This window comes from Sinocyclocheilus anshuiensis, unplaced genomic scaffold (genome assembly GCF_001515605.1).
Source record: "Sinocyclocheilus anshuiensis isolate Anshui unplaced genomic scaffold, SAMN03320099.WGS_v1.1 scaffold20, whole genome shotgun sequence".
NCBI lineage: Eukaryota > Metazoa > Chordata > Actinopteri > Cypriniformes > Cyprinidae > Sinocyclocheilus > Sinocyclocheilus anshuiensis.
The window spans coordinates 3,016,183-3,026,518 of NW_015558646.1; the positions used below are offsets into that span (position 1 = coordinate 3,016,183).

Below are 10,336 nucleotides of genomic sequence, written 5' to 3' on the forward strand. Positions count from 1 at the left end.
TTAGTTTACACTCAAAGTAGATTGGTCTCTCTAAGCGAGATCCCAATTCGTCGGTCACCGACGTGACGTCTCAGTTCCTTCCTTCAGGGAAGGAGGGTTACATACGTAACCCGAGACGTTACATGTACTTACTATTATAATAACAATAAATGATGCATAATTACATGCAAGTAACCCTTATCCTAACCCTAACCATGTAGTAAATACATGTAGTTAATTAATATTACTCAGTACTTATATGTATAATTACACTGGAACAAGGACACCTTAAAATAAAGTGTAACCACAATATTAAATTATTATTTTTTTAATTTGTGCTGCAAAGTTGGTCTTTTTAATTTTAAAGGGCATTTGAGGGTTTTATGCTTTGTGTGTCAACGCAACGAAGGCAACAAAGTTGTAAAATTGGATATACATTCTTTCAAAAGTTTGTGGTTGGTATTTTTATGCTTTTGATATGCTCACTAAGGCTGCATTTATTTGATTAAAATACAATAAAACAGTAATATTTAGAATTATTACTAATAAAATATGCAGAATATAATATATTTTAAAATGTAGTGTATTCCTGTGATGGCAAAGCTGAATTTTCAGCATTATTACTCCAGTCTTCAGTGTCACATGATCCTTCTGAAATCATTCTGATATGATTTGGTGTTCAATAAACATTTATTATATTATGAATGAAAACAGTTGTGCTGCTTAATATTTTTATGTAAACCATTACACGTTTTTGATGAATGGACAGTTTAAAAGAACAACATTTATTAGAAATATAAATCTTTTTTTTAAACAATGTATAAGACTTTACTGTCAATTTTGAATCATTTAATGCAGCCTGGTTTGTAAGAAAAAAAAAATATATATTTTTTTAACACTAAAATCATACTTACCCTCATAATGTAACCCAATTTATTGTCTTTTTTTTTTCAAGGAAAGACACGTCAAAAATGTTCTGGTAAATAACGTTATGCCACAAGTGCTGTTAACTGAGCTCAACTTTAATTTAAAGCAGAATATTATATTGTATGTGTACACACATACACAGCACTAATTAATTCCACAGTAATTTAAATTCTAAATGCTTTCACTGCCAGCCTGCCTTTTGGCTACAACTTCCACCCTCTCAGAGTTCTGTTGCTGAGGATTGTTGGACTGTTCGGGAGCACCTCCAGCTGGGCGGGAAGGAGAGGCGGCCTCCCTCACTTTATGCTCCCTACAGCTACAGCGGAGGAGGATTATATCAGGTCTTCTTGGTGTGCGTGTGCTAATATGACTAGGTCATTTCAATATCTTGCCAAGAATTCATGCTTTTTTGTATATGTAGGTGCATGTTGACAAAGCTCACGAAGTTAATAGACAACATATTCAAATCAGTGGTTAATTTGCTTAAATTCTGACATTTAGGTCACATAAAAACTTTTGCAATGCTCATGAATTCAGATTGACCTTATTTTAATACTTTTTGTTTTAAAGCAAAGCGAGCGTGTGATGAAGGGTGTACAAGTAAACTGCTCAGTGCAGCTCATTACCAGCCATTTCTTAAAAAAAGTCTTCAATATATAGAAGGTCTAAAAAGATTGTTCTGAAAGAGAGTAGATGGAGTAATAATAAAAAAGGAGGGGGACACACCACCTCTTCTTACCGTTCTCGGGGTGTTCCATCTCTCCGATGCTGCCGTCTGGGGTAGTGCGTTCGTAGTGGTCTTCAGGTAGGGCAAGGGGCCCGATACGGGGCCCTGAAGAACTCTTACTGCTGGGTGTCTCTGACTCTTCCAGACCGCTGTCGTAGTAACTGTGCTGAGAGGGATCCTGCAGATCTTGCGCCTGATTGGCTGTGGAGAAGGTCACTCGGCGATGTGGGAGCTGTGATTGGACAGAGACAGAGAGAGGTCGAAGTTCAGTATGCGTGTTGATGATATTAGCAGGCATCTTGTGGATGATTTTCATTCTAATTCAAGGGAACAACTATGTATAATTAATACAAAATTATGCAAAATTTCACAAAATAGTTTTACCTCATATACAGTATATAGCTTACCTTAGGTATTAAACTTATTCTGCACCATTTGTGCCACAGGCATGAATGATACATTTTGCGTATTACTGAAACAAGGTGTGCTATTACTTTCTAAGCTATCAGGCTTTATTGATAATAAAAACCTAAGGAGGAGCCCAAGTTATATTGAGGGACCAAAATACCATAGAGACTTGGCAGTGAGCTCTTTAAACTTTGGCCAGTAAGCAACTTTCAATCAATATTCCAGAACACCCTAGTAACCATCTAGTGACATTCTAAAAATACACACATATTCCCCTGAAAAAAAAAAAAAAAGAAAGAAAGAAAGAAAGAAAGAAAGAAAGAAAGAAAGAATAAACGAAAGAAAGAAAGAAAGAAAGAAAGAAAGAAAGAAAGAAAGAAAGAAAGAAAGAAAGAAAGATGAAAAAAAAAAAAAAAGAAAGAAAGAAAGAAAGAAAGAATAAACAATGCTGTCCAAAATCTATCAGCTTATTATTAATGTATATATGTTTGAATTAAGATATTTACAAATTAAATTAAAATTATATAGTTTTGCTGTAAATAAACAAAAAATAATAATAAAATGATAAAAATGAAATTCAGTCATTTTTATGCTACAAGTGAATTTAGGCATCACAACATTGTTATATACAGTAAGAAAAAAAAAGATTAATTTTGAGATTTGCTGAAGATTACATTTAGAAGTGTTATTAAATTATTAGATGATGGCAAAGGTACTGCAACTTAAATGTAAAATGAATAGTTAAATATCCAGTATTAACCGTACCCATACTGACAAAATCATTGTTGATAAAAACTACTTTTTAAATTAAATTAATACTTTTATACGACCAAGTCATATCAAATTGATCAAAAGTGACAGTAAAGACTTTTACATTGTTACAAAAAAAAATGTATATTTCAAATAAATGCTGTTCTTTTCAACTTTTTATTTATTTAAGAAGAAAAAAGTATCAAGGTTTCCACAAAGATATTAAACTATTTTCAACATAATTAAAGGAAATACAGACTTGGTGCGAATGAGAGAATTCTTTCAAAAACATTATTACTAACCATAAACTTTTAAAAGATAATACAGTATATGTCATGTATCCCTAACTTAAATATTTCAAATTAATTAGCACTCAGCAGGCAGATGCTGCTTTCCATCCAAAGCAACATCCACTAATCACAAAAGCAAAGTTGATCTACGCAGTAATCGTAACACAAGTCTTTGCGAAGATTCACAGCCGTTAGCAATTGCAAATACATTATTTCCCTTCCGTCTAGCTATGTATGCATCGTCTCACAAGAGCAAATCCCTTGGCACACGCTGGCTGTACATGCCAGAGTAATACACACAGAGACCTAAACACACACTCTCACACACACCTAAGGCTCAGTGAGGAGTGTATTAAGCAAGTGTTAGCTAAATCCAGTGTGACTGCAGAAGCCAGGTTTGATAAGGATGATAGAAGCCACAGCTCTCCCACAGGAGAAGCCCACTTCACACCCCACCCCTCCCTCCAGCAGCACCGACGAGAGAATAGGACATTTCGTCAAGATGGAATGAGACAGCTCGCAAATTGGCATTTGGAGCTAGACAGAGACCACTGTCAGCCATCCAGCTCTCCGATGCACATCCACCCTCCACATACCAATCACAAACCACAAACCTTCAGAGAGAAAGAGAGAGACAGAAAGAGGGAGTGGGAAAGTAAAAACAAGTAGAAGAACTCCACTCATCCACTCACTGTTATCAATAATACAGAAATGTTCCTCAACCACATTTCTTTTTATTTTCTGACTTCCAATCTCTCTCTCTTTCTCTCTCCTTCCTCGCGCCATGCTGTGGAGTTGCCACAGGGAGACACAACCACTTCATTTCTGCCTCCCTTTCCACTTCTCAGCCTCCTCTTCATCTCCACACACTCGGTTTGAGAGCTTAGCTGCGATTTGTTTGTTTTGTTTATTTTTACAAGGTAAACATGTTCTTGTGCAACACTCCTCTTTGAACACCCAAAGCTGCTTGCGTTGCACATAAATTGTTTCTGAGTGTGAGGAGAAACTTCCAAAGTATCACAGAGAAATAACTGACTGCACTGCTCTTAATCTCACATTGTCTGCAGGTGACAATGAAGGTCTTCTGGAGAACACAAAGCATTTCCCAAGACGGGTGAGATGACCTTGCCGTCCAGACTATAAGTGCCTCCATTGCTTAACTCTTTGTTGTCAGATCTAATAAACGTTGTGCAGAGGATGGATAATGTCTGTACTGCTGTGAGTGTGATGCTTTATGTTTGCTGAAAGAAATGACGATTGCATGATGACGTCTGCTTTTCTGTAATTGCAATTTTCTAAAGTGTCGTAAATTCTATGAATTTGTAATTGTACAGAGTTCAGCATCTTACCTCAATACAAATATAATGGCTCTTTTAAAACACAGCTGACTGATAATATGAAAATCAGACACTTTTTTTATGCACACCTGAAATTAAGTAAAAAATAAATAAATAAAAAAACATATGCTTAAGCTAATTAACTGTATTACTAAACGTCTAAATATTTTTGAAAAGTCCCTCATGCAAAAATACAGTAAAAACAGTACTGTGAAATACTATTGCAATAAAAAACAGTTTTCTATTTTAATGTACTGTAAAATGCAATCTGGAATTGCAAAGCTCCTTATTAGTCTTCAGTGTCACGTGATTCTATGATTTCTAATTATTTTCAATGTTGAAAAGAGTTGTGCTGCTCATTATTTTTATGAAAACCATGATACTTTTTTCAGGATTTTTTCGATAAATGGAAAGCATTTCAAAACAACAACAACAACAACTAAGTATTTTTGTCACATTTAATCTATTTACTGTGTCTTTGCTGAATAACAGTATTCGTTTCTTATTAATTTATTTTCTTATAATATTATACAGCATATAAATAATGATCATATTAGTAATGAAGTAAAAGAGTAAAAAATAAAAAAAGTTATATATATATATATAGTGTAGCTGGATTTTGGTGATTTGTTGCTTCAACTAACATTGATTTTCAACTAATTGTCTATGTTGCAACATATCACACAGAATGTCAGTATGGGTGAACGGAAATTTCCACCACACAAACAAGAAATTTTCTCCTGTAAAGTCCATTAATGAGGACACATCACCTTTATTGCATCTGTGTTGCAGTTGCTACATTTAATGAATGGAAAAGGAAGAGCTGGAGATAATTAGCCAACCCTTAAGTGCATCTGATGTAACGGTAGTTGGGCATTAGTGGAGCTTTCCACCATCTTGATGCACGCAAAGGCTCAAGAGAGGCTTCAAAACCTTCGGTTGCAGCATGTAACACTTTGGCCTGTCTTTTTAACACATGGCTCATCTCCTCTGCTCCAGATAAAATAAAGATAAGCCGCACAGTGCACGTTTGTGTAAAGCACAACACTTCTATTCAGAAAGGCGGATGGTTTTTGCTGAGGGATTAATTTTAGACCACTCGCTGTATCTGCTACGAGGCCGGCCATCCCCTTGTGCTGATAAACAGAAGCGTGCAAAGTCTCCAGTGGGAGCGTGTGGATAGATACACACACACACTGCTCTATTGTCCTCCCTGTTCAATAAGAGAGGAGGTGAATAATACCAGACGAGCATCTCTGAGCTTATTAGGTCCCTGCATTTGTATCTATGCGTGTGTGTTTCATTGTATCCTGTTCCTCATTAGTTTTCTCTGTCCGTGAGGATGATAAGACAGTGAAGGGCTACTTTGTGAAACTATAATCCATAGTCTCGTACAAACACATATGCAGAGATGATACAGTGGATGTGCTCCTATGATAATATGATTCCTGTATCTCATTCTCAAGCTGAGGTGAGTAAAAGAGAGAGTGGAACAGAATACAGAGAAGGTTTCGAGCGCAGTGTGTGTGTGCGGAGAGTTTCTTTCTCTGTACTTTCTGTAAAAGCTGCTTTTGTTCCCCCTCTTGGTGTACTTCTACTATTTTAGCCCCCAGCTAAGACAGCACTCACTCACAAACAAAACCAGCTCCCACTACTAACCTCCCTCCCTCCCTCATGCTGTTGGTCTCAGTCTCCCTCCCTCTGTTCCAAGCTAGAGGGCAGGTGCCAGGGTTGAGTTATGTAAGGAATGACAGCTATGCCTGAGGACGGGATTGGTTAGCTGGGAAAAAGCACCTGTGGGACTCAAATACCTGCCTCAGTCTTTAGACTGCAGAAAAGCTTTGATTCCTGTTAACAGCATCAGAGAGATGTGTAGAGAGAGACAAGAGTGCAGGGAGACAAAAGTGGGAGTGATTTCAGTGATTATGAGGGATGGAGATGCCGAGGCGCCAGCAAGCCAAATAGGAGGGAAGGAGTGAGATGAACAGATATGGTGAATAATAATTTCAAAGAAATTTGGAAATTTTAATAATTTCAAAGAAATAATGGTCTGTGTAATCATTTTCATCCTCCCTAACGTGATAGTTCTAGTCTATTCTATTAAATTCTATTCTATACTAAATACATTTCTAAATGTATTATTAATTATATATAAATACAATACATAATAGAATAGAATAAAATATAAATTAATTTAATGCATTCTTGTTTAATAATAATAATAATTATTATTATTATTATTATGTATTGTTATTATATTATATTACATGATATTAATTTGTAAATGTATATTAATTATATATAAATACAATAGAAAATATATATATATAATATAACATACAATAATATAATATAACAATATAAACCAGTTTAATGCATTCTTACTGAATAATAATAATAATAATAATAATAATAATATACTGACCCCTTCTGAACAGTATCTCTCTGAAGGCCCTCTTTCACTCTAAAATATGCCATATTATGAAATAAAATTGACTTAATCTGAAACTGAATCTAAATCACCATGCCAAATTGAAGCAAAATCTACACCCTGAGGGTACGTGGTTTTAAAATCTTTGATAGCGCTGTGATTCTAGTTTCTTTTCAGAAAGGCAGTATTGTACAGTCAAACCTCACAGATATTTATCCCCCCACCCCCCCCCCCCTTAAATTTATATGAATCATATATAAATACAATACAAAATATGTATAATATAACAATAGAATAGACTAAAATAGAATATGTAACTGGTTTCTTTTCAGAAAGGCAGTATTGCGCTGTCAAAACTCACCGATATTTTTCCCTCCATCATTTCTAATCGAGTGAAGACTCATTTGCACTCTTGGAGGCTTTCAGCAGATACATCCTCCCCTGAGGAGCAAGAAGACAACACTCTACTCCCTACAGCTCCATCGCACTCCCTCCCATCCCATCCACTGCCTCGCCGACACTGGCTCTTAATGCTACATTAGCATGTGTGTCTTATTCAGCTAGAAGCCAGCGGGCCAGGTCTAAACTCTGCCTGTGGATTAGAGAGATGAGATGTGAGCAGACAGCAGCTGCCCAATCACCTGACTTAAGACTAACAACCTCTAATAGGCCCTCAAACAGACATGCTCGGCAAACGCTTCGCAACAGAGCCAAGGCACTTTTCGGATTGTGCTGGTGTCTTAGTGATTGAGAGGCAGCCAGATTGTCATTTTTCCATGTCAAATTAGGTATCCAAAGCTACACGCATTTGTAGAGAACGTCTCGGTTACTTGTGTAAACCTCGTTCCCTGAAGGAGGGAACGGAGATGTCACGTCCCGTCGCCACAGTTGCTGTAGCACAATCTTATCATTTACTTTAATAGCATTCTGGACGCACCGAACACTGGAATTATGTATTTTTCAATATCAAACCAGGCACACTCCAAAATGAGACAAACTCTAAAAACAATACAATATATAATAAATAAAAAGTGTTGTTTAAATAAGCGACCTGTGTATTCGCGTTCACCTTCTAATATCTGACTAAGAACCACTTTTTTGTAGAAAGTATATAAGAGGAGTCTTACTGCTGTAGCGGGCTGTTCTCCTGGATGGAGCGCAGTCTGCAGGAGAGCAGGTGCCGCTGGTACTCGTGTCTCAGGCGGCTGTTCTCTGCGCACAGGTCGGACACATGCTGCTCTAGCTCAAAGATGCGCCTCTTCTGCCGCTCCAGCAGCGTCTGCTGGGTCGCTATGATCTTGTTCAGCTCCTTCAGATAGCCCGCTGCCTTCGTCGGATTCTCGGTCCGGCTGTCCATCGTCTTCTCATTCAGCTTTACTAACCGGAGTCAAATATTGCCTCTTTTCTCCAGGTAAAGACGCGCTGTGATATATGAGAGGGGCGCGCGTCCCGTGCTCAGCCATGCTTCTGTGAAACGCTGACTCTGCGTCTCCTGCGGTGGCTTTGTGCCACTAAAGGTTAAATACGGCTATGGCTTAAATATCGTTAAGCTAGAGTGGGGCATGGCAAGGGGGATACCCCCCCCGTTTAATGAGGAGGTATCTGGACCGCAACATCGTGATGGTCATGTTCCCGCACTGAGAACATGACTCATCCACGAGCGCTGCTTCAGCGTGCTGAAAGCCCAAGCACAAGACACAGCGATCGTGACCGTCAGATGAAGCCAGGAAACGACCACATCCAGAAACGCACGAGCGGGAAGCCATCTTTAAAATGACGCACATCGCTCGTGGAGCTCTTTTAGAATTTGCTCTTTTAGAAAGGAAAAACACTCTTTTAGAGAGAGCGCTGAAGCGCCCAGGGGAGGTCGCGGCGGGACCGCAGAATGGAAGCTGCAGCTCGCCGAAGTTTCAGCAGCCTGGATGGCAACCCCCGCTGATACGCCGTCACACCAGACTGACGTAACGTCAAACGTGACTGACTGAAAGGGAACTTCATTTTATCATGCCTCAAATACGTGTTTTCGTCACTGTTATGGATGGCGCCTATCTGTTTTGCAAAATACATGGGAATTATGTAAATTTTAAATGGAAATGAAGTGTGACCTACTAAACATAACTCAAATGGAAATGAGCGGTCAGACTAGACAGGGAAAATAGATGACTTAGAATGAATTACTAGATATTAAAAAAAACTATAAATATCAAACAATGCCTTGTTTTGTCCACACGGTTAAACACACACAGACACACCATATTCACCAATATTCAGTCGTGTTATCATTTGAATTCCTTTCACATGACCTGAGGAGCAGCTAAAAGCAACACAGAGTGACAGGTCTGAAGGTTTGCCATGGCAACAGGGGTCTGTGATGGATACACTACAGTACTGACTGAGGTAGAGCGACGCTCACATATTCACACATACACACATACACACAAAGACCACCAAATCTTGCTTCAACACAACAAATCAACTTTAAAAACATCAAGACTGTCTGTGAATATATTTTCAATTTACTGCCTCAGTGCACCAAACATATCAGCTCTCAAACGCTCAGATATCGCTGGCAACACAACGGCAGCATGCCAATCACACACTTATCAGCTCAGTTTAGATTACTCTGGAAGTTACAGTGTCAAGGGTATTTCCGATCAGCGAGTAGACACGCGCACACACATACACAGGTATCTGGGGACAATTGTGAACTGGTATTAAAACACCTGAGCTCTGGTACAATTGGTTCCTCCTATGAATCAAACAGAAAATGTTCATTCCAATATCCGTGTGAACTGAAATCCACCAAACAAAATGAAAGATACGGTCAAAACCGCACACAGTCGGTGATGGGCGAGAAGTCATGTGTAAATATTCTGGAAACATGCATTTCATAGTAGATGAAAAAAATGTATATATATATATATATATATATATATATATATATATACATATAATCAGCCATTTGAACGATTTGAACCTGAATAAATCAGCCATTTGAACGAATTGAATCGAATGAATGACTCATAAAGACATTTACCGCCACCTGCTGGCAGTTTTTTCGCTTCTTATTTAGAGTATTATTTCATGTAAAAAAGGTTAAAAGTTTAGGTCACTGTAGGGTATCAGACCGAATCAGACAATTTAAGATTTGATCATGACATTTCCCCCCACCTCAAAGACAAAGAACAGACTGAGATTCCTTACAGACCTCTTAATCTCTGGTCTTTACATAACATGTCCACATACATTCACAGAATGGCACAGAAACTGCCTTTCCATGCACCTAAATGACACTAAAAGGACTTGTGAGCAACTAATCATTTCTACTAATAATTTCTATGCATAACTCCATATTATGTATGTAATCCACATGTGTGACTATCAGGTTCTAATCCCTTATTGTGTGTGTATTTTGAATAACTATTGAATAGCTTAAGGGTTCATATTCATGTTTAGTATGTGTGTGTTTGAATCTTCTTGCTTGAAA

General features: G+C 37.8%; 1 protein-coding gene and 1 long non-coding RNA gene across 4 annotated transcripts in view; one reads left to right on the plus strand and one right to left on the minus strand.

The window, feature by feature from the left end:
• Nucleotides 1–10,336, minus strand: part of LOC107680965 (protocadherin-1-like) — a 182,433-nt gene that overhangs the window by 75,159 nt on the left and 96,938 nt on the right. For all 3 annotated transcript variants that reach the window (XM_016477063.1, XM_016477064.1, XM_016477065.1), the window contains exon 4: nucleotides 1,646–1,865. In XM_016477063.1, the coding sequence (XP_016332549.1) occupies nucleotides 1,646–1,865 (220 nt within the window). The remainder of the gene's footprint in view (nucleotides 1–1,645; nucleotides 1,866–10,336) is intronic.
• Nucleotides 1,794–10,336, plus strand: part of LOC107680966 (uncharacterized) — a 19,724-nt gene continuing 11,181 nt past the window's right edge. Inside the window, exon 1 of the long non-coding RNA XR_001633212.1 lies at nucleotides 1,794–1,867. This is a non-coding gene — a long non-coding RNA (uncharacterized LOC107680966). The remainder of the gene's footprint in view (nucleotides 1,868–10,336) is intronic.